The sequence below is a fragment of the Coturnix japonica genome, chromosome 4 (assembly GCF_054131305.1).
Source record: "Coturnix japonica strain WE chromosome 4, WE-NBRP24, whole genome shotgun sequence".
In the NCBI taxonomy this organism is placed as follows: Eukaryota; Metazoa; Chordata; class Aves; order Galliformes; family Phasianidae; genus Coturnix; species Coturnix japonica.
In genome coordinates, this window is record NC_140666.1 from 32401920 (window position 1) to 32423735 (window position 21816).

The 21816-nt window shown below is 35.7% G+C and overlaps 1 protein-coding gene across 9 annotated transcripts in view; it reads left to right on the forward strand.

Moving 5' to 3' along the window:
* Positions 1 to 21816, forward strand: part of LOC107313128 (uncharacterized) — a 542029-nt gene that overhangs the window by 131711 nt on the left and 388502 nt on the right. For all 9 annotated transcript variants that reach the window (XR_014945262.1, XR_014945263.1, XR_014945264.1 and 6 more), the window contains one exon: positions 9052 to 9108. Coding sequence is in view for 3 of the 9 variants with exons in the window: in XM_085544921.1 (XP_085401047.1) it covers positions 9052 to 9108 (57 nt within the window). In the remaining 6 variants the exon portion in view is untranslated. The remainder of the gene's footprint in view (positions 1 to 9051; positions 9109 to 21816) is intronic.

Below are 21816 nucleotides of genomic sequence, written 5' to 3' on the forward strand. Positions count from 1 at the left end.
TAATCAGATGATTCTTTTATTTAGAGATTAATGCTGTCTCTATTTTTCATAGTAAATCAGTGATCATTTTTATTTTTTTCCTATCCTTTCTCAGATACAAATAAGTAATGATGTTCCTTAAATTTCAGGATTCTATTGTAGTTTCAGCCGGCTTTGTCATTATTATTATTTTTTTTTTTTCCAAAGTGTTTGACTGTTTGAGCTTTTCTTTCTTTGTCTTTTCCTTTCACTTTTTAATACCTAGCTTTTATTTAGTCTTGCACCTTGCCTCATTTTGTTTCTTTTCATTGACATTACTTTTGTTATTTGTTGCTATGGACCAGTACCCTCACTTACAGTCTTGGTCACTGTCTTTTCTTGACATAGAACTTACATAACCCTTCTTTTCTTCATGGCCATTAGCTGCAAATTCTTTATTGTTCGGCTTTTTTTTTTTTTTTTTTTTTTTTTTAACGTATATTCCCCTACCTATTGAGCTATCACTTGTCATATACCGACAGTCTCTACTTTTTTTCTGCATATTTCCTACCTCATTTTTTTTTCTTACTTTCTTTTCTAATCTCACCTTTTCACTCTAGTGGCTATGTCAGGTAATGGGCTTAAATCAAAGCTTGGTTCAGGCCAATGCATTCTTAAGGCTTGTAAGATGCAGATATCATTGTGTTTAGTATTCATTTGCTGCCTAAAAATTCTAGGTGTCCTTGTAGAAGGAGGTTCTTAAAAGAACTAAAATTTTTCCATGAAGTTTCCTCAAGGCCAGGTGGTCACACATCTAGTAGCAACCATGCAGGGAGCTGTGTTCTTTCAGCCTGTATAACTTTGATCTTGGCCTCATGCTACAGTGTTGAATAAGTCTGACTTTGTAGTTGCCTAAAGGGAGTGCCTTACTTAGTGTGTGTTTGTAAAATGGGCTAAAATTTTGTATAATACTTAGAGAAAGTATTTTACTATCTGTGGTATCTTCTTTTTCCCTCAATTTCCATGCTGCAAACCTTTGAATTATAGAGAATTACAGGAGAAACTTTTCCTCTTTTCCTCCAGCTCTGAAGCAGAGGCCAGGTAGAAGTCCTGCTCAGCATTTATTTCATCACCAGTTTGTTTACTTGCTTCCTCCCTCATTCTTCTGCCTGCTTTTTTCAACAGTTGTTCTGACTTCATCTTTGCTTCACTCTCACCTTCTCTTTTCTTCCTCTTGTCCTTTTTCACCTTTTTGTCCTTATAAAAAGAGTCCCATTTTGCCTTTCTGGCCACCATATCTCAAGTATCCGACTTAGGGTATGCAAGGTCTCTGTAATGTTATTAGAAGAATAAATGTTCCTTGGAATTATGTTACTATGTAATTTCCAGATGTTGATTGTAAGAAAAATACTATGAATAGTGGCAGGACCCAGACATACTTTTGCATAGGTTTCCTTACCAGGTCATTATATAATTAGTAATATTTGTGAAAGTAATGAGCCTGCTGCCAAAGGTCTGTCAAGCAAATTTGATGGCCTAATTAGGGTTAAATTAAATGGAGGGTTAAGAAATTAATCTTTTTATATATATATTTTCCACTTTTTAAAATATGCCAGGGAAAAGAAGGAAATCTATGAAAACATTTGGCAAAGTGAACTGAAAATGCAGACTGTTTATGTATCTAGAAATCATTTCCATGTAAGCAGAAAAGCTGTGAAAATGACCCTCAGCCTTAATAGATATGTAATAGCTTAGAATATACAATTAGGGTTAATACCTGAAGAGAAAATGTAAGCTAACATGTAAAGGCAGCCACATCATGGAGGTAAGGAACTGTAGGGATGAAGTGAAAACTGTTGATCTATGAGCTGTGTTAGACTCATAAAGGAAACAGAGATCTTAATAGACTTGACGAACTCTAGGGTAGGGATTCAAAGAACATTTCTGGCAGTCTAAGATTCTGAAGTAGTCATTTCAGAGATAGTAGGAAGAAAAATCCTAATGAATTTTTAGATGGATTTTGATGTGCCTACCTCAGTTCCATTATACAGCATCCACTTATCTTACACCTTTCAAAACTTACATAGATAACCCATATCTGTCTTCTGCATATCTAGACTTTGAAATCAGACTTGCATATTGAGGTTTATGTTCACTGGACTCATTCTTTTAACACTGTTATGAAAGAGCAAAGCAAGAAGTAAAACTAAACAGATGGCAGGCAAGCAATGAATGCAAGTTTGGAAGGATTTCATTTGGATCTAAAAGGTACATATATAGGAACAACAATTTTCATGAACTACTTCTTCCCCCAGTGTGGCCTCAGCCCTGCTGTGATTCATGTTTCTTGGGATTCTACCTCCTTTTGTTTGTCTGACATTAAGTCCACAGCTGAGCAATTGTATGTCCTTAAGGCCTGTATTTGGAATGAGAGATATGAGCACTGAATCCCATGCCATTAAAATTCCATTATTACCTTCTGTATTTCAAGACATATTACCAAAATAGACTATAGATTCAGCATCTGGATTTTTTTCCCCCTTCCTTTCACCGCAGTATGATTCTGTGTTAATAGACTTCAGTCTTCCTTGGGTCAAGCTTGGAGTCACAACCCATGCCCCAGAACAGCAACTAAGAACCATAAAAGGTCAATTCACTTGGACTGCTGCCTAGATATTTTCTTGGCTTAATACATTACCATGCGTTAAACATGGTTTTTTATAGGATTTCAATGTCAGTCACATGATACCTCGCTATTTTGAGAGTAATTTTCACAGTAATCCAGTACCTGACAAAACTTATGATTACTGAGTACAGTTGTCTACAATGGATATAACAATTCAGGACAGCCAAGTATAACTTCTAATTTTCAGCACTTTACTGCTCTATGTAGGGACAAAAATTTTATGCCTATTTCTTTAGACTCTTTCTACTCCTCTCCCATGCTTCCTTGGTTTCTGATGAAAGCCTTCCTGCTGTAGGTCTTAACTGAGTCTTACCTCTCTCATATCTGTGTGTGGTCCTTTAGCAGAATTCAGTATGCTGGTTTAGAATTACCTCTTCGCAGGTGCAAAGGTTCCCTCTTTGGTGATGTCTCCTCTTACATGTCAATCAACAGGGTTCATCATCTTCTCTGTCATTCAGGCTTACAAATTCGTTGTCAGTTTTGACACCTCTCTTTCCAGAACAAGCTGTTGCTCCATCATGTTCCATTTTTTATTTCTGATTCCATCTTCCCTTTCCTATTTCTGTGTCTGGAACTGTGGCTCAGATTTTCATCTTCTACCTTAAGCACTGAGAGTCTAATGCCAGCTTGAATTCCGTGTGTTTGTTCAAAAGTATCCAGGAAACCCCTCTCCCTCTGGCATGTACCTGCGTTCCTGCACTGTGATCAATCTTTTTCTCCCACAGGTTTTACCATTAACTTACATGGAAGTTGTAGTATGGAACTGGGAACTGGCAGCAGAGGGCTGAGTCAGAGGCACCCTGGTTCTTTAATCCGTCATGTAGATACAGTAAATCCTTCAAGAAGGCCATATGAGTTGAGTGCCCTTCATGAGTGGTGAGAGTTAGCATGCATTATTGCCCTTTGCAGGGGAAATGTGATCCCTTACAGGATTACTTGATGAGCTTCTCTGCAAAATGTGATTATTTGCTTTTTTAAGTGTTTTAAGATCATGCCCACTTTGTGGGCAGAAGTAGTACATTTCATTATACGAAGTTAAACATTAGCTGCTGCCATAAACTTGATTTCTGGTACTTGTGGTGGAGAGTCTCAGTGCTTGCAGCGTGCTTGTTTAATGCTGCCATCGGTGGTCTGGGGCAATGTGGTGTTAGTCCACCATTACGGCCTGAAACAGCAAATATGTATGATTCCCCTGAATTATTTCTGCTACTGTTGCAGTGTTTTACATCCATACATAGCATTTACTGTTCACTCCAGCTAGTAATTGTCCACTTCATACACTAATACACACCAATTTTCAGGGAACTGCCTCTTTAGAGTGAGATTTTACAGTAGCTCCATAGTTATGCTTTTCAAGTATCACAGAACCCAGTGTAACATTGTTTGCTATGATACAGTCCAGAACTCAGAAATGTATTTTGCTTATTGAACTTCTGTTTATTGCTTATGAAACTATTTCAGAAAATTGCCATGGACTATAAAGTCATGCCCAAAAAGTTACTATTCTAGTTCTGCAAATTACTGCCTTCCAAAATTCACTTCTTGTTGGTTTCATGATACATTAAATTACTGTTCATCCTTAGTTGAGTAATTTAAAAGGTTGAAAACTAGAAGAGTAAGGACATTGTGTTTTTTTTCCCATGTCTCTCCTTTATTGCTTTTTTTCCTTTGTTATCTTTCTTCTTCTTAAAGTCTTAATGTAATCTTCACCCTGCTCTACAGGGAATTAAATGCAAATGGTTCTCTTGACAGTAGTTAGTACAGGAATCCATAAAGAGCTAGCACAGAATTAAAGAAGAAGCAGGAAAATTTCTATTAAAATGTGTTGCACAAGCTATGGATGCACACAGCATAATCACACGTGTCACTCCCTTGATACAACTTCAGTAAAGTTAAATTGAGATATTTCTTATCAATAACTAAAAGTTAACTGCAGGTAAGACCCCTTAATCTTTTTATGTCCTGTTTTTATTCTACTCTTTGTGTGCATGAGCATTTTGTTCTTCCTTGTAATTCATTTCTAGAGAGGGTCATCTCTCTGTTGCTGTTTTAGAGATGATGATACAACGATAAACTCTAACAGCAGCATTCACAGCAGGGAATCACTTGTAAATGAAGGTGTTTTTTCAAGTAAAGTTGTTTGTGTGACCCCAGTTTGGTGTGTGCTGGTTGCTCTGAGGACCAGGTTCCAGCACTGGAGGTGTTCCTGACATTTGGAAACTGAGTATGAATAGTGAAAGAATAAACATATGCATACTGGAGCACAATTGTTCACATTTAAGCACTTATTTACAGTAGTGACCACACACACGATATATAATACTTCTACATTACAAATAAACACATAATACATTTTAAATGCTTGTACCTATATTTTGCACACATGTTTTTTCCTGGGCATCCTATATACATTCAGATTCATAACTATAAAACCTGAATATTCTTAAACTCCCTAGAATGATTTTATTGCTGGTATAAAATATGTGTTACATAATATATAAAATATATACACGTTTGTGATTGCAAGATTAAAAAAAGCAAATTTCTAGAGTTGGAAGAAACCTATTTTTCATGATGCATATCACAGTTTTTCACTCAGTGTATCACTATTATGTGCATTCATATATAGGTGTATAAGAAAATACAGGGAAGCGGAAAATGTAAATGATGCAATGGTTTTATTTCCCATTTCTCATTAGTTTCACATCATATGAGACAAAATGTGTGGCTATATTGGACTATTTTTCAACAGAAGCATGGCAAATATACTACTAGCCTAAGCTTGTCTGTGTCCAGAAACTAGAGGAAAACAGGATGGAACTACAAGGACACAATGTAGTGTAATTCTATATTCTTGTAGAGCCTTGAATCATTTGGACATGATTGCTGTTTAATTTTTTTGCTGCTTCAAATGAGAATGAAGAATTCCTTCCTGTAGTTAAAGTATTTTGGATGAGCAGGTGTTTCAGTCAGCTGAAGCTGATTTAACTTCCTGGAATTTCGACTGTTGAGGCACAGGGGGAAATGTTTAAAAAGTGCTGGCAACAGTAAACATGTATGTCATTATTTCAGATTATTAATCTTTGTGGAAATGTTTGGTTCATTGGCTAAGGTTACATTTTCTGCTATCAGTCAGGCTAGAGGAGATTGTTTTGTGCCCAGAAAGTTCTCTTCTAAAAATCGGGCTAGCTTTCCCCTTGTCACGGGCATAGGTAAATCTAGGTAACCCGTGACAAAGGGGAAGGACACTTTACTAACTGCAGTGTAAAGCTGCAAGGCAGTAACCAAAGCACTTTCTAAAAATTGCACTCTTAAGAAAAACGAAATGAGACTAAATAGCTTTATAGTTAAAAATTATTCTGTGTTGATGATTTTGAGAGTTCAGATGCTGTGAACTTCACTGTTTGCTTTCAGACAGTTATATTCTTCTTTTAACAAGGAACATTTCTTTCCACGCTGATGGAGTGCATGGTATTCTTGATGCTACTTGTGATCAGGCAGCAACAATCATTGCTGTTGTACAAAACCTTTTGTTCTATTTCTGGATCAGCTAGAGTGTTTTAACTAGCACCACTGAGGAGCTTCACAAGAGGAAACATAATGTCTGGGCTACGGAACAGAACATGATTTGTATCTCTTATCACTCATATTAATATTTCTTTGGTGTTTTTAATTCATAAAATCTTTTTGAAGCATGAAGAGAATACTTGGGAATTTATTGGCTAATCTAGAAAATTATCTAAATTGGGAAATGTGTACAGACAGATCTTCTGTGTCTGAACAGCCTCTTAGATGCATTTTGAAAAGGGACTTACATGTTTATGTTTTAAAGCAAATAGCTTTTGTGAAATTAATAACCTTATTTCTGTTTCTAAATGAAAGATTCAATTTAATTAGTTTTATAATTGGTATTTCAGAAGCTTTTCCTATTAAGGTACTTTTGCCAAAGAGAAGTACAATTTTAGGTGTCCATTAGAAAACAAACAAAAAACCACAAAGAACAAAGAAAAAAATGCAAAGGAGCAAATATGATATGAAAGTTTTGATTTTTGTCTAAACATTTAACAGAATGCATATTCATCTATCCAGTTCAGGTTGATATGAGATGTTATATTATCTACTTCACCTGATACTGTTGAGATGATATCCCATTTTCAGTTGCCTTCTTTGTGGAAAGGGCTCCTTGAGTATATGAGATGGCTGATCATGCTCACCTTGTCTGAAGTACAGAAGAGTCTTGGTGAGTCAAAGTCAGTGCTGCTCCAGAGTCTCAAGATCCCATGTGATGGCTAGAATTCAAAAAGAAATGAAACTCTAATGCTTCCTGCGTGCTCTCTCCCTTCGGAGAGGGAAAGAAAGTTTGTTCAGATAGAATTAAAAAGCAGAGTAATTATTCTAGAATAAAACATTTTTTAATCATTGCAATAGAGTATCCACATGGGGGAGTTCTATCAGCATAGCTATGGCACTGTAATTATTCTGTTAAACTGAGGCCAGTCAAATTCTTCTTGTAGCTAAACCCCAGTATGACCTGTTATCGCAAGTGGGAAGAAAGGGAATCAAGCAGGATCATTGGGCTCTTCACCACTTCCCACATAACACCTTCAAATAAAAATTGTAATTCTGGTTTGGATAAGAACAGCAGTAAATGAAATAAGGTGAAACACAGAAGCTTCTTTTTCTTTTTTTTTTTTCTTTTCTTTTTTTTTTTTTTTTTTCTTTTTTTCTTTTTCTTTTTTTCTGGTATATTATTGAAATGTTCTGCTAACAAAATGAGCCAGACAAAAGACAACATATGATAATATGGCAAAGAGCAGTGCTCCATAGAGATATCTAGGCAGCTCCAAACACCTTCACTAGTATAATCATTAGCTTATCTTCTTAATACACTGAAATTAGTTTTTAAAGAAACTACTTTGCAGCTTAATATCTAAAATATTTCATTTTTAAAATAAAAAGGACAGAGATGAGAGTTGAGAATAATAAATTAGATTTTTAAAAAATATGTATTTTATTTGTTAATGGAATTTGAATGACACCAAGACATCAAATTTGCTCATAGAGTTCAAGTAGAGTGTTCTCTCAGAGGTCTGAGTCATAATTCTTGGTCACATTCTCTCATAAAATTCAGTTCTAGAAATTTAAAAATTCCTTCTAATTGTGTCTTATTACAGTAGCTCCCATCCTATTTGTTCTGTAAGTTTTAATCACAGCGCATGATCAGTCTTTATCATATTGCCTCACTGAAGTTTAATTTTATTGAAATCTGATGTATGTACAAATGACTCTTGGAAACTCAAAATTTTTTGAGAAGTTCTTTCTCTTGATAGTGTATCAAAGATCTCTGATTCAGTCTGTTTTTTCCTTGTGATACAATACTTAGTAAAAATATACATTTGGAATAAAACAGCTGTGCTCTGTAGAACATGCGAACTATTTGATTAAGAGAAGAGACTCTCAAGAAGAAAGCTTATTAAAATTGGGTTGTTGATTCGTTTAACAAGGAAAGTTTTGGTGTAAAAATCACAGTAGGCGCAACAAAGGGATTTCATTTACAAGTTCACGAAGTATAGTTTGTAAAGCCTGTTTTAAAACTAGCATCTTTCTTGAACTATTTCAATGGGAAATTTCAAGCTCTTCAGGGAAGCAGCCCTTCTTTTATTCTTCTCTCATAAACACCCATCGGGATGAGGATGCTCTGAGATCTGAAAATGATTAAAACAACACTAATTAGTTTGATAAAGGAAGAGATTTAAATGTGAAAAACCTCTAAGAGATTCATAAATATTGTGTGTGTGGGGGAAAAATAAAAGTGAAAAAGTCCATGTCCGCAGACTAAAGAACATACATCACAGTAATGATGAGCTTCATATTCACAGTGGGGATGCCAATTTACTATAGTTTTGGGGCAAGAGGTATGTAAGACAAAATTCAGTGGAACAAGCTTGCTTTTATCTCCATATCTTATCAGTCACAGAATGGCTTTGCTGGCCTTCAGAGATACCCTACCTGAAGATTGTATTTCAACTCCAAAGCCCAGAATGTCAGTTTAGCAATGATACTGATAGGTGGCATAGTAGAGGCTACTGAGAGGTCCTGCCAGCAACAAGTACTGCTACACAGGTAATTCCACTGACAGGATCTGGTTTAGAGTAACTGAAGGAAAAAGGTTCAAATTTTTCACTGATTCATTGTGAGATTTGCATAGGTAGCAAAATCCGTTTGTTCTTTTTTCTCTAGCAAGAACATTGTGCTTAGACATCTACGTGAAAAGCTAAATACAAAGTACATTATGTAACCTGTAAACTTCGAAGCATCAGCTTTAAAATTACCTATGCAAGCTTCATTCTTACTATTTTATAGAATACAGCCTTTCATTCACTCTGCATTCATTGCTTTTCTCACAGGGACACTTCATCACAGAGTGCACCAAGGCTGAAGACACTTAAGACCTCACATTCATTGTAAGTCTGCTTCTTTAAGCTTTTCTTTCTGTCATAAATCTCTTTCAAGAAATTGGGTTTATTCACTAAGTGTCAAGTTAATATTCCATCAGGTTTCAGAGTTGTTTCTTTCTTTTTGAAGGTAGCATATCTGAAAGAATTACAATATTTTTGAATGTAAAATTTTATTGTTTTTGTGAAGATAACCGAGATAACTGCAAAATAACTTCCATTTTTAAAATCTGAGGAATTTAACAGCACAACTTATTAATAGAACGTCTCATTGTACTTTCTACGATTGAAAACAAAACAAGAAGACATTTTGTGTACTGTTTTAGATATAATTGGTGATGCTACATCAGTGAATTATTTTAAGTAACTGTGAAGAAATTATTAGCAGAATTCAAGGTTTAGGTTTTCTTTGGAGGTCTTTTAGCTCTGGTTCTCTGGTATTCTCTGGTAGAACAAAGCTCAGGTCACTAAATTCATGATGCCTGTGCATCTCAGATCAGCCATTGCAGTTACCACCTAAAGACACAACGATAAGAAGAGCATATTTTTGAAATAGTTATAAGGCAGCAACTATACTTGACTGCTTTCCCAGTGGAAAAAACAAATGGCTTGGATGCAGCTTTTTCAAATGTATGGAAATTAGTTTTATACAAACAAACTTTACTGTGAAGTAAATGCTAGTTGCTAACAAACAAATAAATCTAGAACAAATAAATTCTCCAGAAACAGACTGGGGAAAAAAAAAAAAAAAAGAAAAAAAGAAAAAAAGAAAAAAAGAAAGAGTAGCAGTTATGTTGGGAGATATTAAGAGCCTTTTATAAATCACACAATTTGACAGCTCATTCTGTATATCAGAAGCAATTTATGAGAAGATTTCCTTTTTTGGCATCACAAAAATTTGTTTTATAAACCTGTACATAAGAGTTAAAATGCAAAATAAAAGTATGGGGATCAAATAGATTTAGATTTATCTAGCCTTTAAGAGTCATTTCATTATATGAAAAAATGATCATATGAAAGTTTAAATCCTGCATGTGCTTGTCTCTGTTTTGGGGAGACAAGTTTCAGAACTATTTCTAGAGAGCAATCTACTCATTTTCTTTGCTGTGGATGGGCATGGTTACTTTTGAAATGCAACCACTGGCATGTATTTGCATTTTGCATCTGATCAGCAGATTTGAATGTAATTATGTATTTTGCAGGTGAGATGTTAATGTGGGTTATATGGCACATCAGCTGTGTGCTGCTACTTGAAATGGTCCAGTGGAAAATCTTGAGACAAACAACATTCAATTAGGCGCACAGCCATGAGCAGCTGTGCTAAGTACCACTGGCATCGCCTCAGACACACAATTCTCAGTGTGAGCCTCCTGCTAGCCACTTTGAAAATGTGTTTATGTTGGTGACAAAAACTTTCCATCATCAATTCTTCTTAAATGTCTGTGCCTCTTAGCTGAAAAATTACAGCTGTTTGCAAGGGGAAGGAATGCTCAGTCCTATTAATTTTCATTGGATGAAAAGGATATTTTTTTCCTTCAGGCTAAAGGCTTAACCTTTATGAGTTTCATGAGTAACAAAGGGCAGCCAGATTTTTATTACATGGTGTAGAGCTGTGCATTTGTTCAAAATAATCAGCACTGGGCATTCTGCTGCATATCGATCCAAAACAAACATCACTACTCATGTAAGCTGTGTCCTTCTCAAGTTTACATTTGGCACAGGAAAACAAACTTGTTTAATTATCAGTTTTCAAATGCTTACCATATATGTCAGTGCAGTCTGCTATAATGGTTAGGATTCATGATGATGATACTTTCTGGTAAAATATATCAACATTCTGTAAGATTTTCTTCACCTCAAAAATCTCACATATTTTAGAAGCTGTTTCACTGAGAACACTGAGGTATTTGCTCAAGTACACTGATTTGCTTGTCAGTCAAAAGAAGAAAAAAGGAGCAGCACTCTTATAATTGTATATTTGCAGCTTTATAAAAGCCATACAGGTTTTCTAATTTCTTTGGATGATGAACACTGCTGTTTGATACATTCTGATTATTGTGCAGGGTGTTGCTTGCTAACCTTGCAGAACTGGTGACTGGAGTGATCACAGAATCACAGAATTATCAAGGTTGGAAAAGACCTAGAAGATCATCCAGTCCAACCATTACCAATACTTCCCAGCTAAATCATCTCTCAACACAGCATCCAAACATTTCTTGAACACTCCCATGGTCGGTCACTGCACCACCTCCCTGGGCAGTGCATTCCAGTGCCTGACTATCCTTTCCAAGAAGTAATATTTCCTAATGTCCAGCCTGAATCTCCCCTGGTGCAGCTTGGAACCATTGCCTCTAGTTCTATCACTGTCTACATGTGAGAAAAGGCCGACCCCTAGCTCACTACAACCTCCCTTCAGGAAGTTATAGAGGTGCTGTAAGGTGTTTTGGAAAGAAGCTCTTACCAAGGAGCTTAGCAAGCTCTTTGAAGGGAGAAGAACTGAAGGCAAGGAAGAGCATTTAGTTTTAATTTTGAAGTCCTTTTATAGTACAGGAAGAGAAGTGGTCTAGCAGCTTTTTTGGAATTGTTACTTTATTCAAGGTGGGAAAACCTTCGGCTAGGCTGTAGTTAAATAGACACCGTGGAAGTAGGGTGGATGAGGGAACAGTGGTTTTGAAGTTAGAGAAAAGCTCATTGGTATTGTTTGACAGTGGGAATACTGATATGTTGAATGAACTGTTTAGAAAAATAGCTTGCAAGTGGAAGGTCAGTTTGATCATAAACAGGAATTATGGTATAGGTTTGAGAATAATATATGTGTATTTTTTTTCAATGCATGTCTGATTCTCTTAGCTTCTCTTAAGAGTTAAGAAGGACTATGACTATACTTGATATGAACCTGTAGCAAATGCAAGGAGTAATATCCTCCTTGGGAAGTGTTTTGAACTGGTGATGCTTAGAAGTTGATAAATGGGCAATGAGAATCAGCAGCTGTGAGAAAGCAGTGGAGGAAGCTGAGGCATATGAGGAATACTGTCTTTGCAGTGTTATCTATGTATACCAATGGTCTATTTCTATGTGCTTTTGACCTCTGATTTTTAGGGAGGCTTTGCTCCTTTGTGTGCAGGTAGCCTTTCTCTGAAGGATGAGAATAATCTCTTACTATTTGACAGATGTGAAAAATTCACAGTTACAGTACATAAAAGTATGGTGTTCTCAAGTCATCTGTAATTTTAAAAAATGTGAATTAATCTTAGTCATGAAAACAGAATTTGTGCTTTGAGGATACTGAATAGGATTTTTGAAGGAAACTGATCCCACTGATGAGTTCATAAACGCATCTAGAAAGTAGCTGGTATGATGTAAGGACTGCTTGCTTCATGACATTTGAGATATATCTCATGCAGAGTTAATGTGTTATTATGTGTTTACATTGATAAAAACAGACAGAAATGTGACTGGTTGAATGAGGGCTTTTTTGGTTCCCTCTGGAAATAAAAACAGCCATCATACATAGGATACAACTTATAAATTGTTTTCATCATTAGGTGTGTAGCACTGGGCTAAGTGTAGTAGAGAATACAGAACTGAGAATAGTCTCATATTCATATTCTTCTCTAGCATGATTTAAAAAATGAATAAAACTTTTCTACACATCATTTCTAAAAAAATATATCAATATAAAACAAATGATTTAAACAGGTTAACAAAATGTAAATAGACTTGTTCTTCATCATTCATATTTTAACCCTAGCACTGTTGCATTTGAATCATAGACTAAATAAGAAGGCCAGTTGTATAGGAAGGAATCTGGATTTTTCTCATATTGATTTCCATAATATAACATTGTTGCATACAGAAGCTCAGTACTTTGGTTGTTGTTCCTATTTAGAGACATGCATTGCCTCTCTTCAGGCAAATTGTCATGGAAGAAAGCTGTACTTCATAATTTCATGTCTCCTTCTAAAGAAAATAGGAATGGATTAGATGAGAGCTAATCTACGCTAGTTCTGAATACTTTTTCATAGTGCCTTCGTAGACATTTCTGAGTGAAAGCAGTGTTTTCCATAAAATCTTAGCTAATATGATTTTTGCTGATTATTTTTTGAAAATTTTCAAAAGAGAAAGACTCAGATTTTTTCCTGTAGGATAATTAATTTGTTTTTCCCAATACAAATCTTATTTTGCTATAATCTGGTCTTTCAATTTTGCTTTGCATTAGTCTTTTTTTACTGGCTTTGCAGTATTTCAAATGTAGATTTATCTGTATATTTCAGTAGCGTTCTGGTCAGATCAATATGATCCAAATGATTTAAACTAAATGTAAGTTATGTAAGTTTAAGGAAATTTACGTACTCTGAATTTTTATCTATTGAAGCTAGGTAAAGCACTATTTTCTTCTTTCTTTTTCTTTTTTACAAATGAAGACTTATTTTGATTTTTCTGAATCATGTTTAAGTCCCTGCTCCTCCTCTTCCTCCTCCTCTCTTTTTCTCTCATTGTCAGTAATGTAAAACTATTATATGTAATCTAATTCAGATGACATTTTGGGAAATGCACAAAAGATCAGTAGAAACTGTACAATGCAAAGTAAATTGTGTTATTGGAGAATTTCAGCCTATGTGCTAAAATATATCTTCTGCCACTTTATGAATGACTCTGAAAAGAGTTAGTAGTACATATTCTGTATAGGGATCTACCCTTTCGCTTCTTTGAAGATCTGGGGTTTTGTATGGCTTAGATTTGGGTTTCTTGATGAGTTGGTTGTTTTTTGATTTGTTGGTTTGGAGCTTTTTTATTTTTCTTTGATATCTTTTCATTTGCTTCTCCTGTTTCAAAGGATGTGATCATGTGGAAGGATAAGCCTCCAAGAGAGCTAATAGCCAGTGTAAAAAAAGTGGTCAAAGCTTTTCTATATTTGGCTGTATAAAAATGAAAGATATCTTAACTAACTCTCTACTTCTGCAGGTTCTGATAAAAATTAGACTTCCTTTCACAACATCAACAAGAAGGACAGTATCTGATCTTATGGCTAAAGGCGCTTAAGCAACACTGTGATGCAGAAATGGAGGTTTTTTCGTGGTAATGGGGTCAGAACTTGACCTTTCATACATCACTGAGAGACTGATCTTACCATTTTGCAATTTTGCAAATAAGGCTACTGCTCCTAATAGCAGAGATAGTTAAAGGACTGGAGATGCTGTAGAAAATAGTGAACCAAAAAAAAAAAAAAACAAACCAAAAAAAAACTCCTTTTGAAAAGTCAATGAAAGACTTGAACAAGTCAATGTGTTTCAAGTATCAGAACTGAGGGATGACATAGTTTCAGTATATAAATAAATGCTTTGATGCTCAGACAATATCAAGTACTAAACACTCTTTAACAAGAGTTGGAAAAGAAATAGTAAATAAGAGGCTACAAGATTAAACCAGACAACCTGCAATTAGAATTTGTCAGATGTCTTTAATAGAAAGGGATATTCTTTAATATGAGGTGGTGGATACTCTTTTGTCTCAGGATGTTTTAAAACTTAATCAGGATTATGTTTGCTTTAGGTGTTTAAAAGAAGGGGTTGCTAACGGATTTGGCACAGTTTACTGGTTAATATCAACGATCTGCAGTGGGGTCAGGTCACACTATTTCTTTGTTGTTTCTTTGCCTTCATGAACTTTAAACTCAGTCTGTCTCTACAGAAAACTACTCACTGTAGCCAGGTAACGTTTTCCATTGTTACTCATGTTTTTATCTTATTAACAGCAATATTTATTATGTGAAGATGTATTAGGAATTAAGGTACTGTATCCTTCTTATTTCCCTGCACTTGCATACTTCTATGTTCTCTGAGTTGTCTGGTTTGAAAGGAAGATCCTTGGGAATACTATTCTTTTTTTTCATATTGACTGCTAGAAAGTAGGTGTTTAAGAAATCTCACTCTACCCAAGATAGTGCTAATGCAAACCCAGATTTGCTAACCCAGGAGATTTGGTTAAGGCTATTGGAAAAAATTTGCTTGATTCTTTTTCAAAGTGAGCCTGACATGTTAGGAGACTTGCTAATCTCTACAGGACAGTATAGAGAAAAGCGAGGAAACAATTTTTGTTGGGATTGGCTTTCAGAAACTTTGGAAAAAAACCCCACAGGACCACCTACATTTACAGTTCTGTAGCTGTCCCAGACTGAAAAGGCATAGAAAAGTCACTTTGCTCTTTTTATTGTGAAGAAAAAGAAAAATAATTTACAACTATGTGTGGGTGATGGAGTACTGTAAGATCTATTAAAAGACAGTTGTCATGTTCAAGACAGTGAGTTGCAGTGCTGTGAGTGTACTACAAAGTTTTTACAGATGCCAGAGCAGGTAGGTAGATCTCTGTCTGCCTGCTCAGATAAGATCCTTTGAAAAGATACAGGATTCTTTGAAAATAACATAATAGAAAATCTTCTGAAATTAGTAAAATGGCTATTACGCATCAGATACACTTTTGAATATTTGAATTGGTTGGGAAGATACTGCTTTCTTGGGAAAAAGGAAGCCTTTATGTCAGTAGAGATGAGAAGCAGTAAGACACTGCAGTTTACAGTAGATAAAGGAAAAGTTTTATTTTATCTCCTATTCTCTCTGTGGCTCTGTGTTGCTCTCTCGTATGCTGTGTGTCTGCTAACCTGAGGACATCAATCAGACTGTGTTTCAACAGGAAAAGTATGACTTTTAACTGTGTGATCTTGGTGGGAATGTGTTTGCAAGAGATACTTTTGGCAAAACATTTACTTTCTCAAAGCTATATGGCAGCTACTGGATATCCTCACTTAATACAGAAAAAAAACTTTACAACATTGCTATCAGAAATTATTACCAGGAAGACATGCCATGTATCAGAAGCATAATGAAATGGCTTCTCTGCTACAGTCATTTACAAATTTAAAAACATTAAGCTGTAGTAAAAAGTCTTGTTTTTGCTGCTTTTCTTAATATGATGCAGAGTATCTTCTAAAAATATTCATGAAAAATGTGCTATGTCCTTTCTTTTGCTCTAATCCTCCGTATTACCTGTACAAAGAACAAGGATTTGTGCCTCCCCCACCTTTTCTTTTTATGCTTATCTGTGCTGCAGTCCCACTGTCATTGTTTGATTCTGCTTAAATCCCTCTGTACCTAAAGGTACAGCCTTATCAATTGAAAAGCTAATGCTATATAAGAAGTGAAAAGAACACAGAAAGGTTTCCTAGCAACTACTGTGAATCCTTCTAACGTAAGTCAGTTAAAACCATGTAGTACGTGCAGTGAGTGTAAATCAGGGAACTAAGCTGATCTACAGATTTACAGATGCCCACTATAAAGTATAATAAAACCTGTAATAGAAGGTGAATTGCTCAAGAAGAAAATCACATCACAGTCTTGACAGCTTTATCATTATTTAAATGATCCAGCTTAAATTCTTCTATGTAGTTAGTTAGACTGAGTGTCAGAGCTCCAGTGACGGTATACAAAGCACAGTTAATGGCACTGGTTAATGTCACTGCTGTGATTATGTCTTTTACTGCTCTTTCTAAAAACCAAACAGCAAACATAAACAAACAGAACCAACTCCAAGGGACAGTTGGGAGGGTGCCATCACAGGACACAGATACACAAACCCACTTCTGTGAAGCAGGATCCTTTTTGTTTTGCTCTGCTTTTGCACGGCACAAATTAAATTGGACGTTTTTAGGTTAGTAAAATCTGTTCATGAAAGAGTAGGAAGGCTAACATTTTTCTGTCTCCCCTCATACCTTTCGTTTGCTCTCCTGTATGCCAGGATTTATGCAGAGATTTCTTTGCCCCTCAACACTTCTATACCGTAGGTGTTTCTTAAATAACTCCTTGAACAGGTATTATGTAGGAAATGAAGATAAAACTCCCACATTTTTTGAAGGCAGTAACTTTGCTTCCAGAGCATGCTCACTTAATGCTCAGTTTTGTCATGAAATTTGAAAAGTTTTCACTTCCCCCTAAAAATAATGGCTCATGGAATTAAATTCTTTGTTGCACACCAAAGTTAACTGACTGGCTGATTTACAGTTCAGGTTTTCATTTGAGTTAAATCTTCTTTGTTTTATGCTTATTCAGAGATGACAAAGTGAAAAAGAGTTGAGACCTGCAAAACCAAACCTTAAGGTATTTAAAATTGTACATCATAGATTAAATGCCTTCCTTACTTCTGACTGATTTGCAGCATTTAATTGGTTCTTCAAAATATTTAGAAGTGGTAAATGGAGGGTTGTAATCAAGTATGTTTGCCAGCAAGAGCATGAATAAAGAGATATAGGAAATTTCTTCTTTGTTCTCTTCTATACATATGCACCCTGTAGTAAATAGGAAAGACAGGAAGGGTTAGAGTGCCACTTGTGATCCTGTCCTGAGGAAAAAAAAAACCAAACATGCCCAAAGGAAATGTGTTGTGGAACGCCATTTGGGACCAAGATTTTGATCTTGTGGGTTTTTGTTTCAAGTCACTACTGAAATGAGACTCATGAAAACAAGTCAACAGATCACAGTCCCTCGACAGAAATGATGCATGTGTATTTACATGTCTTTTCATAATAGTTTAGCCTTTGGTTTCATTAGTTTTGCAGATTCTAATACAAAAATCTGTAAAGCTCTGAAGCATTGACACACTCAGGTACTTTCCCTAATGTTTATCCCTCCTTGATTTTGGTCTAAAATCATGATGGAGCTGTCAGCAGGCTGACCTTTCTCACATTTTTGTGTTGTTTTTGCTTCTTCTAACTCCTTCCAGAATGTGCAAAGATACAGAAAAATCCAGCATAGCACTCTAAAATTCCACGCAGGTTTGGAACTGTGCTGGAGCTCACTGGGGTCTTGCAGACTTGAGGACTTGGCACTCTCACCCTTTTTGGAGTTAAAGCACATGTGGAAAAATGTGAGGTACTATCATGTGCTTTTTCCTTCCTCCCTCCAACTTCATCCAGCGACAACTTTTATAGCTGCAATGGTGGAAGTATTTGGTCACTCAGAGGTTTATAACTTTTAAGTGCACAGTGAGTTCACCCATGCATTATGAATGTTGGGAAGCTGGTGTTAGCTGGTAATCTATGCTCTCTTCAATATTAGTTGCTTGGGTATTTTCTCTGACAATTGTACATCAGCTTGCCTCATGTTGTGGGGTATCAATTTCATACACTGAGAGAATACACTCTGGAAGCTCTTCTGTAAAATGCTGAAGCAAAGACCTACAGCCATCATGAATTTATGTAGTGATGCATGCTTGTTGCATGCAGTGACCTGCCTATCCAGTCATCATTTATAACTTTGGGAAGGTTCCTGAAGTAATCATCTTTACCTCTGCTAGGTTACACCTGCCACAGGATGATGTTTAATAGCGTTCAAAACCAGGTATGGGAGATGTTGGAGGTTTCTCCTTCTCTAGGTAAAGCAGCACAACAGGTGCTTCTTAGATGTAGTCCCCTGCTTTCATTTTCCTGGCATGGGGAGTAGCCTTGCTAAATGTCATCTTCCTACTAAGAAGCAACACTTCTGTGCTGGAGAGGAGGCTTTCCAATCATACGTAGAATTTAATTTTTACCCTCTGAGTAATTAAATTGCCACTCTGAAGGTTTGTGCTAAGCATAGGGGGATAATTTAGTCACACAAATTAACAAAGCTTCCAGATGGTAAATTCATGAGTCTGTTTTCTGTTGGCACAATAAATTATTCTATTTTTATTTATTTATTTGTTTCCATTTGAACCATCATTATCTGCTACACTGAGTTTGAACCAAAGTCTGTATGCCTGCTCCTTGCATTTCTTGGTTGAATTCTGTGGCTGGAGGAAAGTTCATGTGGAAATCACATTGAAAATGTCTTTCTTCTAAAAAAAAAAAAAAAGTTTTGACCAAGGCATCTTGGATGAACAAAGCTGGCAGTGCTCCTAGGCATCACTTCAGTAGCTTTCCAATCCTTGAATGCAAGTGAGAATGTGAAACACTTGCCCAAAATTGTGAAATTATTGCCCCCCCTACAAAAAAAAAAACAACAAAAAACAGTAAGTGACTTTTATAGTTATAGACTGCAAATACCTGTTTTCTACTCAGTACAGAAATTGCTAGTATGCCGTGCTTTTTGGGTGTTTGTGTTCATTATCAGAGCCTGACTTTCTGATGGCTTTACTGATAGCCAGATACCAGCAGCAACATTGTAGCCATAGGAAAAAAAATGAACTTAAATTTTATCTTCACTTGCTGACTGAAAATGGGCTGACATAAATCCCACTATAGGTATTTTCTGCTACTGGTTTCTCCATATGCCCGATTCTGTGTTCTTATAGCATGTGATTTACAATAATTTATCTTAATCAAAAACTATGATATCTGTAAATCTGTAAATTTCATGGGATATACCTCTCTGTTTAATGAAATTTTTTTTATAGGTAGCTAATTTGGGTGTGTGTATGAGTACATACATAGTGTTTAGATCTCACTAAGTTTCTCGGTCATTTACTTAGCTCTAGAAGGTGCTCCTTTTTAGGATAGCACTCATCTAAACTTTCATGCCATTTTTTTTCCTACAGTAATTCCTAAAAATTTTGAGGGGTCCAGATCAGTTTCCTAGAAATATCTGTCATTGTCAGCTTCTGAAACTTATTTTCATAAAGATCTTGCATGCCTAAGAATCTTGGAACCAAGACAAAACATTTTATTGCTATCTAACTATTCACAAGTTTGAGAAACTATAGAACATACCAAATCATTAAATGGAAATCTATATGTCTAATGAAACTACTCATCTGGATTTGATACTGTCTGCTGTGTGTATATGGGGATAATTTCTGACGTGTTACTTAAAATTCACTTAATCTCCCTTATTTCAGTCTGGAGACTGATATACAAGTCTCCAGAAACAATTCTGTGTTCAGGGCCAAGAAATTTGGAGAAAGGCTTGCTTCCTATTTAGAGTCCTCCCCAGTCAGCACTGTGTACCAGAAGCTACAGCACAGCAATCGGTTTCAGCTAACTCATGATGATGCATGAAGCAATTCCGTATACATGGAATTTATAATCTGTTTAATCCTTTCTTCTTAGTGCCCCTGTTCTTCAATTACTGCCTTTTCACATGCATTTCTCTAATCTTATTTCATCTTCATTCAGTCTGTGCATTGTAGCTCTATTCAGTTTACATTGAAGCTGATGGAAGTACTTCCACTGATTCCACTGTAGAGTAAGTAGATAAGGCCTGGTGTGTTTTGGTTTTTATTTGGAGGAAAGGAAACCCGGTGTGTGCTGTGTGGTAGCCGTTTTTCAGAATGTTCTTGTTGTTGCTTGTTTCCTGAAAAATGAGGTGTTCTTACTACTGTGAAGAGCACACAATAACATGATTAAGGAGGTGTGAAGTTGATTGTCTTCTGTTTTATACATCTGATTGCACTGCACTGCACAGCAAGGGACTTCTATTATCATTGTTAATGGTAATTAAAAAAAAAAAAAAGACCACATTTTACTTTAATACTCCCTATTTTCCTTGGTTCAAATAGAAAAAAAAGTCAACTTGAAATATGAATCCGTGTAACAGAAAGAGAGAAACAATAAATTCTGCAGTATTATTTTACAAAACACTTTTATTGTCCTACTGCACAGTTAAAACTATCAAAAGAGAAGTAGGATGTTCCTTACAGGTAAAATCCTATCTGCACAAGGCTCTGTATCACTGAAGTGCCACTTAAACCCTGAAATAAGTGGGCCTCAAGTACTTTGTAGGCCATCATGCAAGGATGGATTTCACCCTACAAAATATCAATTCATTCTAAATCAGTGGTCTGAGAGGTACAGTTATGTCTGAGTACTGTTGAATTATAAATTATGTGTATACAGGGGATGTATAAATATAAATTAATATATGTGTATATATACAAACATGAAATACCAACAGTAAGATGTACTTGCATTAAGTTTTACTTAAAGAAAGGTCTCATGTCAAAAGGGAGTTGCAGTTTCCTCTTTTGTTTGTGTGTGTGTGTGTGGACAGTGTTGCAAAGCATGGACTGAAAATAAATTAGTATTTTGGAAATATGGACAGAATTTTGTTTTACCAAGCAGAACTAACATCGCTTTAATCTAAGAAATACAATCTGAATGCCATGCAACTGTTCCGAAAGGAAAGTAATTTAGTCATGAAAACACTAAAACTGTAGGAAAATGAAGCCTAGGTTTGCACGTCCTTTGAGAATTAAGTCCTTGGTGTGCAAAAAGGCAGAATATCAGATATAATCCTGTTATACTTGTTACCTGCCTTTCAATTAGAAATTGACACAGGCCATAAAAATAGTGTTATTCGCACTTCTCAAATTTATTTCAATCAGATTTCTTGAAGTTTAGGTTTTTAGTAAAGGGCTTCCCCCCCCCCCCCCCCCCCCCAAGAAAACAATTTTCTCTCTCTTTCAGCGAAACAAAACAACAAAAGAAAAACACCACATCTGTCTGCTATCATATGGCAGTTAAAATTTCCAGTGTGACATTGTTCTTCAGATTTATTAAACAGAATGTCAACTTTGAAGGATACTCAGAAAAATATGACAGGGGCTTGTTAACACTGTCTAAATTAATGCATTAACTCTTTGATCTTACCATCCATAAATTTAAAAGGATAATTAAAAACAAAAAAAATAATCAAACTAGTGAAAAATATCGTATCAACGATTGATAAATCAGAATTTTTAGTTCACTATTTT